The sequence below is a fragment of the Anabrus simplex genome, chromosome 4 (assembly GCF_040414725.1).
Source record: "Anabrus simplex isolate iqAnaSimp1 chromosome 4, ASM4041472v1, whole genome shotgun sequence".
Classification (NCBI taxonomy): domain Eukaryota; kingdom Metazoa; phylum Arthropoda; class Insecta; order Orthoptera; family Tettigoniidae; genus Anabrus; species Anabrus simplex.
In genome coordinates this window covers 211,997,000-212,009,393 of record NC_090268.1, presented here as the reverse complement: position 1 = coordinate 212,009,393, position 12,394 = coordinate 211,997,000, and the positions used below count along the sequence as shown (strand labels likewise).

The 12,394-nt window shown below is 42.3% G+C and overlaps 1 protein-coding gene across 1 annotated transcript in view; it reads right to left on the bottom strand.

Moving 5' to 3' along the window:
• Positions 1–12,394, bottom strand: part of LOC136871762 (uncharacterized) — a 305,830-nt gene that overhangs the window by 1,042 nt on the left and 292,394 nt on the right. The window contains exons 35-37 of the mRNA XM_068227378.1: positions 11,838–11,856; positions 8,783–8,846; positions 1,771–1,955 (exon numbers count right to left, since the gene is read on the bottom strand). Coding sequence (XP_068083479.1) covers positions 1,771–1,955; positions 8,783–8,846; positions 11,838–11,856 — 268 coding nt within the window. The remainder of the gene's footprint in view (positions 1–1,770; positions 1,956–8,782; positions 8,847–11,837; positions 11,857–12,394) is intronic.

Genomic DNA, 12,394 nt, shown 5'->3' with positions numbered 1-12,394 from the left:
AAGCATCCAGTAAATTTTCATTTTTTTCTTTATTCAAACCGTAAATTCCGAATCATTTTCCACCACTGTGGAGTAGATGCTCTCTGCCGGGACTCCAACAACGATGAATGTACACCTTAGGCAGGTTTTCAATACAATATTAACGGTATACCGGTGCAAAACACAGTGACAATGATGTAGCTACTGATGGTAGTGAAACATGGAGCAAGAGAAATTACATTCGTTTGTGCAGCTTACAATAAAAATAGAATTATTTAATAATCGTATACGAATGTAAGAGTAGGGCACCTGCATCAATTTGAAAAGGGAACCTTGGTCTTAACACGGCTCAGTCGTACCTTATACGCCAAAGCCTCTTTTATCTAGGTTACGGGTTCAATATGCTGGCACTCCAGACCACGTTGTACGTGCTGCTTGTGAACAATTTAATCAGACGCTCCATGGACAGTTGGATAAGAAGGGGTCATCTTGTTGCGTGGCCAACTCGTTCACCTGATCTGACCCCACGTCATTTCTTCATGTGGGCTCATGTGAAGGGTCTTACTTACGAGACACCTGAAGAGAAGTTCATTGCAAGAATCCTCAACGCTTGTGACATCATTAGAATGACATCGGAGTTGTTCTACCGGATGCGCCGTAACTCATTGCGACGTTGCCATGCTTGCTGTCGATCGAAGTTTGCAAATACGAGAAATGCCTCACAAGTCACGGTAGCTATTCTTTTCCTCACATTTCCACGGTAATACCATACACTGGAAATCATGACACTCAGAGTACATGGTACAGCACGAGATGGCGGTGCGTTGGACTGATACCACGCACAGGGCGTTAGTCAGGCTCTGTGCAGAATGGATAATTGTGACGATTGTATTTTGGGCCAGGACGTATGGGCCAGAGCTCAAATGCCAGTCGGGAGAATGACGAGATGCAGGGCCATTACGAGGACAGAAGTTCCGGCAAAATCCTTTCCCTGTAAAGTTCATGGTCATGGTGGTTTTCTATGTCAGAGGCGTGATTGCGTGTCACCTCCTTCCACATGGCCCAGTGGTGAGCGAAACGTACTCCAGGACCGTCCGGCAGAGACATGTCGTACCATTAGGGGCAAACGTCTGGATCTTCCCATCCATATCCATGACAACGCCAGATCTCATGCGGCAGAGGCTGTATGGAGGCAACTTTGGCGCTGGGAGTGAGAAAGTACTGCATCACCTGCCATACTCACCAGACCTGTCTACACGCGATTTTGACCTCAACCCCAAAGTGAAAGAATCGTTGTTTCGGAGAAGAGAGGACATTGCCAACGCTGTGAAGCATGACATTAAAAAATTCACACATTATGAGGCGTCTGCTATTCGACATCCCCTGCATCTTTAGCAACGTGCTGTGGGCAATCTGCTTTGAGGGTTCACCATATAGGTGACTGTTCCCTCTGAGAATAAACATGATTTAGCACAAGGGTTTCATGACTGACAATTTCCTACAGCTGATAAACCTACTTGACGTTCATTATTCAAACATATTCCACTGCACTTTAGAGCCTACACTTCCATCTGTGTATTTCGATTTGTATGGTAGATCCCCCATTTGTGCGTCAAAATAGTTGCCATGACTCATGACCAAGCCTCGTATTTAACGTGACCTAAAATTGATGTGCCTAAAATGTCGCTTCACTGTTGAAAGTTAGCAACCCTACTTGCGTAATTTCATGAAAAGTACATATCGAACAGTAGTTAATAGACAGTGTACCGGTGTCATTTCTGATTTACTTACGGCCTTGAGTTCCTGCTTGCCTTCAACGACAGTAAGAGCCTGCTTGAATTCATCAGACTGGAGGTAGGCGACACCGTCTTGGAATTCAGCATCATTAGCCAGGTGGTCGAAGAGGATGTTGAGGATATCTTGAACGGGGAGGAGGGCCAGGAAATCTTGGATGTCTTGGTGGATGTCACGTGGCTCTGAAACAAAAGAAATTTCCATGTAATTATAGTGTGTAGTGAATGAAACTCTTACAGTAAAGTATCAATAGGTTATGATTTACGACAGACACAGGGATAGAAACAGTGTATAGGATCTTTCGTACGATTTATTGACGTGGCCTCTCACTCCATGGAAATTATGAGTTTCGAAAATCTGTCTGGTTATCAGTGTTATCACTGACTGTTTCTGACAAACTATGAGTGATACATTCGATATTCTGACATTGTTAGGTAATTCAAACCCTTAGCTAAAGTAGATATAAGGCTTTTAAGGAGTTTGCTCTATAAAGCAACGTTTCGTCGTAGGCCTGACATTAGACACACCAGAGTGGGGTGTATGCAGGTGAATTTTTCAGAAGCACAATCTGATAACTTAATGCGGAAGATAAATCTCCAGACGGAATTCACCTGCGTACATCCCAGCATCAGCAAGTATGGCCTGATACATCCCTCCCCGATGAATCTAGTGTCTGGCCTATATACTGGTGTGTAGAGCAAACGCTTAAAAAAGCCTTACATATAATTACTGAAATACTCTATTGGTGCAAAAGAAATCTAAACCCCCCATTGGGAAATGAGACTTTTCCTGAGCTAAATGTTACAATAATAATTCTTTCTTGCGATGATACAGCCTCTCCTGGCAGGGCATATGCTTTAAGCACTGCACTCGGTGCAATTCAGAACGCCGTAGAGTCCTGGCATTGCTTCCACTTACTTGTGCCAGGATCCTCACTTTCATCTATCCTATCCGACCTCTCTTGGTCAACTCTTGTTCTTTTCCGACCCCGACGCTATAAGGTTTGCGAGGGCTAGGGAGTCTTTCATTTTCACGCCCTTCGTGGCCCTTGTCTTCCTTTGGCCGATGCCTTCATTTTTCGAAGTGTCGGACCCCTTCAATATTTTCTCTCTGAGTAGTGTTATATAGAGGATGGTTGCCCAGTTGTACTTCCTCTTAAAACAATAATCACCACCACCACCACTCAGAACGCCGTAGCGAATGAGCCCGTTAACCGATTTAAAGGATTCTGGTCTCGTTTATTTTCAAAATAGAGGCTAACGAATACAGTGAACACCAGAGTGATTGGAAGGACAGTTTGTGTTACCTTACTCACGGGACCAGTCTGAGACAACTACCTCTATGTTCCATCCTCTGTCCTGTAAGGCTCTGTACGTGTGCTAGAGACACACGTGATTTACACGCTTTATTATTGTAATTATAAAGTGCACAGTAAAAATTACCCATCGTGGTTAACCAACAAGTGTTTATTGTTAGAATGTATCTTTTAAGGATGAATTGTACGAGTATGATGGATGAGTGTAAGAGTATTTTAAACGATTTCCGCAAAATTATTTACCGTCAAAACCACATGTCCATGCTTTGATTCAAAAGTGGCACGCAACTGGATTCGTCTTAAACAAAAATATTTTAGAAAGAATGGGTGGCTATATTTCTAGAAAATTTAATTCAGAGAATTAGAGAAGGTGAAGCATTTTCTCATCCTGTAATCATTAAGTGGGAAGGCAGTATTATTCTATCTTTATTATTTTTATAGGTATAAATGATATGAGTAAAGAAGTGGAATCAGACATAAGGCTATTTGCGCATGATGCTATACTGTAAAGAGTAATAATTTGTTAAGAATGAAGCCATGTTTTCCAGTGTTGACTTAGTTAAATGTAACAAAGGCTTTTCAGTCTGTCAAACACACAGCAAATACAATGTAAATTATAACACTATAAACATATCTGTAAAATACACACTAACACTGTAATAAGTTAAATATTTTGAGTAACTTCCAAAAGACCTCAACAATGTTGTGAGATGAACAGGAGGCTATGGTACGATGATAAACGGGGTTAAAAGTCAGGTTGTGAGTTTCACAGATAGGAAAAGTCCTCTCAGTTTTAATTACTGCGTTGATGGAGTGAACGTTCCTTATGTAGATCACTGCAAGTACCTAGGTGTTAATTATAAGGAAAGATCTTCATTGGGGTAATTTGACACAGATGTAAAAGAAGGGCACAGATCTCTGCACATGATTATGAGAGTATTCAGGGATTGCAGTAAGGATGAGTGGCTCAGGCGGTTAAGGCGCTGGCCTTCTAACCCCAACTTGGCAGGTTCGATCCTGGCTCAGTCCGGTGGTATTTGAAGGTGCTAAAATACGACAGCCTCGTGTCGGTAGATTTACTGGCACATAAAAGAACTCCTGCGAGACTAAATTCCGGCACCTCGGCGTCTCCGAAGACCGGAAAAAGTAGTTAGTGGGACGTAAAGCAAATAACACTATTATTAAGGATGCAAAGGAGAGGGCATATAAGTTTCTGGTAAGATCCCAACTAGAGAATGGTTCCAGTTTTTGGGTCCTTCACCAGGATTCCTTGATTCGAGAACTTGGAAAAATCGAAAGAAAATCAGCTCGGATTTTTTCTGCGTAAATTCCGCCAAAACAGTAACGTTAGGAAAATGTTTCAAAGCAGAGACGAAGAATACACTTACGGTATTCCCTGCCTGTCCTAAGAGGGGACTAAGAGGGACGACAAAGGGATGTTGACTTTAGAACCATGAGACTAGCAGCTATTAGTACCATTTCGCGCGGAACACCATTTGGACGACGCTACTTGCGACTAGCACCACATTGCGAGGAAAACCATGAGTGTACATTATATAGGAATAATACCATTATGCGAGAAACCCTACGGATCTGGGCATTGCTTGTGATAAATGTTTTCGTGTGTACTCCACAGGTCGGTTCCACTGTGTTCAGAATGGGCCTGCGTTACCTATGAGTAGTATCACTTTATGATATTTTTTTTAGCTATTTGCTTTACGTCGCACCGACATAGATAGGTCTTATGGCGACGATGGGACAGGAAAGGCCTAAGAATGAGAAGGAAGCAACCGTGGCCTTAATTAAGGTACAGCCCCAGCATTTGCCTGCTGTGAAAATGGGAAACCACGGAAAACCATCTTCAGGGCTGCCGCCGGTGGGGTTCGAACCTACTATCTCCCGGATGCGAGCTCACAGCTGCGTGCCCTAACCACACGGCCAACTCACCCGGTACTTTACGAGAAACACCATGAGTCTACGTTGCCTGTGATAAGTGCCAATATGTGAGAAACTTCACGCGTTTGGCTGTCTACCGTGATTAGTAGCCACTATGTCAATTAAACTATGGGTGTGGGTTGCATGAGAGTAGTACAATTATGTGAGGAACACCATGGGTTTGTGTTGCCTGTGGGCGTGACCATAATGTGTGATATACCGTGGGTCTACATTGCCATTGATTAGTACCATTATGTAAGCGACACCATGAGTATACGTGGCCTACCCCCTGCGGGTGGGGGACGCACTTGTAGAATACACCTGCAGTATACCCTGCCTGTCGTAAGAGGCGACTAAAAGGGGCTCAAAGGGTTCTCAACTTGGGAATGTGGATTGGCGACCACGGGGCCCTTAGCTGAGTCTTGGCATTGCTTCCATTTACTTGTGCCAGGCTCCTCACTTTCGTCTCTCCTGTCCGACCTCCCTTGGTCAACTCTTGTTCTTTTCCGACCCCGACGTTATTAGAGCATTCGAGGCCTAGGGAGTCTTTCATTTTCACGCAGTTAGTGGCCCTTGCCTTTCTTCGTCCGTTACTTCATCTTTCGAAGTGACGGATCCCTTCTCTTTCTTCTTCTTTTCTCTCTCCCTTTACCCCCTGTGGGTGGGGGACGGAGACGAATAATCCACCCACGGTATCCCCTGCCTGTCGTGAGAGGCGACTAAAAGGGGCGACCAAGGGATGATTGAATTAGAACCATGAAACTACTTTTGATTCGTACCATCACGCGGGGAGCACCATGGGTTGCCTGTACTTGCGACTAGTACCACTAAATTAGGTACGAAATAGGTTTGTGATTAGTTGCAGTAAAAAGCCTGGCCTGATGGTTTCCAGTACCCGTGCGTTGTAGCCATGTGGGCAACACCGCGGGTCTGGGCGTAGCCTGTGAGTTGTACCACTATATGAGCGGCACCGTGAGTCAGCGTTGCCTGTGATTGGTACCCACTATGTGAGGAACACCACGGGAATACCGGCGCCCGTGACTAGTACACCTAGGTGAGGAACCTTACCGGTTTTCGTTGGCTATGAGTGGCGCCATTGCGTGAGAAACACCATAGGTCTGCGTTCCCTGTACGAAGTGCAATACTTAGTGAGTAGTACCATCTTGTGTGGAACATCGTAAGTCTTCGCTACTTTTGATTAGTACCTCAACATGACAAATACCATGGTTCTACTTTACTCGCGACATGTACCATTCTGTGGGGCCTTAGACGTGGATCTTGCACCCTTTTGAACATCAAGCATCATTGTGCTTTATAAGTGGTCCCTTGGTCAGTAATACTATTATTTACGACCTTTCTTGAGTCTGATCCACTGTTTTTTTTTTGTCGGGTTCATGTCCATCCATTCATTCTTCATGACATTTTTTGTTTTATTTTGGTCAGTGGATGGATTTGGAACTTTTTGTTATTTCATTTAGTACCATTAGTGGCCGATGACCTCGATGTTAGGCCCCTCTAACAAGCATCATCATCATCATAATCATCATTAGTTCCACTATGTGAGGAACACCACGGGAATACCGGCGCCCATAATTGGACCCACCATGTGCTTGTGAGTAGCACTCTTATGTGCGAAACACCATGGGATTGTGTTACTTGTGAGTTGTGCCATTGTTGTGCGATATATAATATGGGTCTACATTATCTTTTAATAGTACCACTACGCAAAACACCATGAGTCTGCGTTAGCTGTGATTAGTACTACTACCGGAGGAATGTCATTGTTCTGTTTTACTAGCGATTAGTACCATTATATGGGGCCGGTGACCTGGATTTTGGACCCCCAGTAATTAAGGCGTTGTGAATTGGATCCACTGATTGTTTTTGTTTCACGACCATTTTTTCATAATAATTCGTTTTAGATTCTAGTCATTTGATACATTTTGAAGTTTTAATTATCGTGTCATTTCGTTGCACCTCGTACCATTAGAGGCCGATGACCTGACTGTTAGGTCCCTTCAGACAACAAACATCATCATCATCGACTAAATGGTATGTTCGACGTGTCAGTGGAAAAATGGCGTTGGATATCATTAGTAGATGTATATTGTACAATTGAGTGTTGTTTTTAAAGTAGGAAAGATCACAATAAGAAGATGAAGTTGGAATTCAAGAGGACAAATTGGGGCAAATATTCGTTTATATGAAGAGGTGTCTGGGATTTTAATAATTTACCAAATTATTTGCAATTATATACGAAGAGACTAGGTAAACAACAGATAGGAAATCTTCCACCTGGGTGACTGCCCTAAATGCAGATCAGTGGGATTGATTGATTGATTGATTGATTGATTGATTTATTAATTCAGGATGTTAAGTGACGAAAAGCTTGAAGACATGCGTGCCAGATTTCAGGTTAGATCTCGCTGTTTAGTCCAGGAGTGTAGCATCTCGCCTAGCTCAGTGGTGAGAGGGCTTAAAATTCTCATTTTTCCGCATTAGGGTTTCGCAGTGCACAAGTTAAATCTAGCAGATACTCTCGTTCGTATTAACTTCTACCGGTGAGTACTACAATCCAGGTATGACGGAGTATTATCCTTCCCTTTTGGTCATATTTGACGAAGCTTAATTTTAGCTGAACGGGTACATTAATTCTCAGAACACTCGACACACGAGGCACCTGGGAGCTCGGTGTACTGTTAATGGATCCATTTTCTGTTATGAAACACTGACGTGTGAGCGATACTTGGACACTATTTGCACCCCTTCTTTCACATGTTGACTGAAAAAGAGAGAACCTGTATCTGCTTTCAGCAACACGTAATTCTAGGCTGCGTTTAAAAATGTGTTCGGTGACCGGTAATTATGATCAGCTCGTTCTCGATATCTCAGTAAGTCTGGAATCTCTTGACATGCCTATTTTCTTCTTCTTTGTATGAGGAATGCATTTCGGATATTTTGCCGTAATGTTTTGGTACACACGGTGTAACTAAAGGGCTTATTTCCAAAGTGACGCAACTCAACCTTTTTTTTTTTTTGATTTCAAGCTGGACTTGCAAATCTCTTCCCACAATAGTACTTTATCTTGTCGGAACGTACTTATTTGCAAAGTGGAGAATATCGTGGTTTAAATGGCGTCCAAATTTGTTTTTATTTCCAAAGCGTGCAACTTCACACGACCAATAGCTCGATGCGTGCATTGTGAAGTATTTAATTAAATAGATCATTAAGCATTATATTTGATATTTTTAGCCCACTCCGTTCTGCATAATTCACATTTCGAGCCCCTCTTTAGTTCCAAAGTGACATAAACCCAAGGCCCCCTCAAATCATTTTTACAGTGTTCTTTGCAGTATGATTTTAGCCACCATGACAGGCAGATTTTGTTTGAAGTTATGTGGCTACATAGAAAAAATGAAGAATCTATCTTATTACGAATGCATTTATTACAAAATGGCGTTTCTTGGAGATGCGTCACTTTGGAAATAACCCACTCAGTTAGCGATCCGTGTCGTCAGGCAACCAGTCAGATATGAACACATTTCTGAGCAACTAACCGCGTCGTTTAGGAAGATCGGAAACATGTACTTTGCAAACCTCCCAACACGTGAAGTGTTGTACACTTCCTATTGGTAGGTTTTGGGGCTTCATAAAAATCAACCTTCGTGCATTCAGTGCGTTGCCATAGATCGGCTCTAGCTCCGGCCCAAACTAATGAATACATTCAAAATAATTCACAGCATCATGCGTTATACTCACCCCGGGGGATTACGGATCCGCAGGCAAGGCCGATGATGGCGACGAAAGTAAGGGTGAACTTCATCTGAAAAGGAAAGCAAAGAATTTGTTAGATTTTCTACTTTTATGAGGTGACTTTCACTATTTCTCACATGTAGGATTTTTGAAATGGGAAACCATGAGCCTATAGGATGGACTTAGCTCTGGTACGAAACTACCTCTCTACACCGGTCTGCTGTACAGGAGTGCAAAATTGGTAGACTCGCGATGTCTGAAGACTGAAGTAACGGACATGAAAATGGGGAGAATGATTTCTCGTTCAAACACATGGGAACAACTGGTTGAGGAGATAATGGATACGTTGTGACTGAATTCGATGGACTACGCGTTTATTGTTTTTACTGTGATTTAATATCTTTTTAACTTTTAAGTTGAATTGATGTATATGAATATACTTTTAAGAACAATGTCTTATTTAATTTTATTCCATTTTATTGAAATAAGGCATTATGAAATAGCTCGACTAATTGTTTTAAATTTATAATTATTTTCACCACCACATCGTTTATATCCTAGTCAGTGATTACATTTTAATTTTAAACTAAAATTTCCTTTCGTTTAATTATACCATCAGGGGCTGATGAAGTAGATGTTTGGCCCATTTGAACAGTAATCTTCATCATGAATTCGATGAAGTTGTGCGTATGAACCAGTTTCGTAGGTTGAATGAGGGAGAATAGATAACTTAGTAGAATAATTCTCACGGAGTCAGAAATATGAAATTTGGTACAAATAAGGTAATTAGGAAAAGTAAAAATGTATTATTCCGATGTGCTGTGATAAAGGGGGTGAAATTAGCGTAACTGCCCAAAAACACAATATCACTAAATCGCACACTTCTCAAAACGCTAGACCCCCTGGGGGTGGAGGACGCACATGTAGAATACACCCGCGGTATCCCCTGCCTGTCGTAAGAGGCGATTAAAGGGGCCCAAGGGGCTCACAGCTTGGGAGTGTGAATTGGCGACCACGGAGCCCTTAGCTGAGTCTTGGCATCGCTTCCATTTACTTGTGCCAGGGACCTCACTTTCGTCTATCCTATCCGACTTCCCTTGGTCAACTCTTGTTCTTTTTCGACCCCGACGGTATTAAAGCGTTCGAGGCCTAGGGAGTCTTTCATTTTCACGCCCTTCGTGGCCTTTGCCTTTCTTCGTCCGTTACTTCATTTTTCGAAGTGACGGATCCCTTCTTTCTTGCTTTTTTCTCTCTCTTCACCCCCTGTGGGTGGGCAACGCAGACGAATAATACACCCACGGTATCCTCTGCCTGTCGTGAGAGGCGACTAAAAGGGGCGACGAAGGGATGATTGAATTAGGAGCATGAAACTACTTTTGATTAGTACCATCATGCGGGGAACACCTTAGGTTGCCTGTACTTGCGAGTAGTACCACAAAATTAGGTGCGAAATAGGTTTGTGATTAGTAGCAGTAAAGAGGCTGGCCTGGGGGTTTCTAGTGCCCGTGCGTCGTACCCATGTGAGCAACACCGCGGGTCTGGGCGTAGCCTGTGAGTTGTACCGCTATATGAGTGGCACCGTGGGTCTGCGTTGCCTGTGATTAGTACCCACTATGTGAGGAACACCACGGGATAGTGCGAGTCCCTGTGGTTAGTACACCCAGGTGAGGAACCTTATCGGTTTGTGTCGGCTATGAGGGCGCCATTGTGTGAGAAACACCATAGGTCTGCGTTCCCTGTAGGAAGTGTAATACTTGTGAGTAGTACTATCTTGTGTGGAACCCGTGAGTCTTCGCTACTTTTGATCAGTACCCCAACATGACAAATACCATGGTTCTACTTTACTCGCGACATGTACCATTCTGTGGGGCCTTAGACGTGGATTTTGCACCCCTATAGACATCAAGCATCATTGTGCTTTATAAGTGGTCCCTTGCTCAGTAATACTATTATTTACGATCTTTTTTTTATTCTGATCCACTGTTTTTTTATTGGGTTCATGTCCATCCATTCATTCTTCAGGACATTTTTTATTTTATTTTGGTAATTGGATGATTTTGAACTTTTTGTTATTTCATTTCGTACCTTTAGGGGCCGATGACCTCGATATTAGGCCCCTTTAAACAACAAGCATCATCATCATGATCATCATCATCATCAAAACGCTAGAGAGATGTAATTGTTCCTTATAAGCTAGTCAGAAAATGTAAAGATGTTTTATTGCGATGCTTTATGGTAAGGGCGAGGCCGGGGGGTGTGACATTCGGCTAACTTCCCTAAAACACCGTATCACTAAATAACTCACTTCGCACAAAGCTAGAGGACTGATATTTCAGCACAAGTGTTCCTTATAAGCTAGTTAAGGAAAATGGGGATGTTTTATTCGCATATTTTTGATTGGGGTGGAAGTCGTGATAATTCTCCTAATAACAATGTTTAATTCTCACACTTGCTACTGGGCTCAGTGGCTCAGACCGTTGAGGCGCTGGCCTTCTGACCGCAACTTGGCAGGTTCTTGTCGATAGATTTATTGGCACGTACAAGAACTCCTACGGGACTAAATTCCGGTACCTCAGCGTCTCCGAAAGCAGTAAATGTAGTTAGTGGGACGTAAAACACATAACATTATTAGTATTGTCGCACTTACTACGAAGCTATAGGGCTAAAATTTGACACAATTGCTTCTTATAAACCAATTAATAGAAGTAAGGATATTTTATGCTTATATTTTTTAATTAAAGAATGAAAGAAAATGCGTTGTCCCGTGCAAAGAACGGACAAGCAGCTAGTCCGAGATAAAAATGAGGTATGGGGAAAACATTACAAGCGTGCAGACAAAAATCATAATTTTATTTATGTGTTCGTATGCTTCATACTAACTACTTTCACGGCTTTCAGTGACTTCGAGTTGCTAGAAAGTTTGCCGCAGTAGTTCTTTTAATTGTACTTAAATCTACTGACACAAGTCTGACTGGTTCGAGCCGGGTTCCAGAGCTGAGAAAGCCCGGTTCTCCCCTAGTTTTCCTTTGAATATGACATGAACGTATAGTCAGTTACTTACCATGTTGATGTGCTTCGATCTACAGACAAGATGAAACTGGTTTTCTCATCATTCTATACGGCTTTTATAGTAAATTTAATCTTCGTACTCTTGAATTCAAGTGTTTCGCTTTGTAAGAAAACAACAGTCATTGTAAATAAAATAATATCTTTTAAGTGTTTCGTGAGTAGATTAGAGCCGAATCTATTGATGGACAATACTAAGTGAGTGGCTTAAAAGAGACCTTGGCCTTGATGTCAAAAAATGATTGAGATGTGTTAGAGATTTGAAGCCAAAATATAATCCAGAAACACGTTATAGCTAGGGTGAAGGACTGGGTCATTTCTTATCTTGTAATCACCAGGGCCACATGATAACGGCACGAAAAGGCAGTGCCCTCTTAAGCACAGGCTGATTGAGCACGGGCCACCTGACAGGGGACACCGGTGATAATTACCGAAATTATTAAACAGCAAGAGTAGCAATTCTTGTATACTTCTTTAATGATTAACTTGTAATTAATAATAAATTATTTATTTATCGTATGATGAATCTATGTACACACATGTATATAGTTC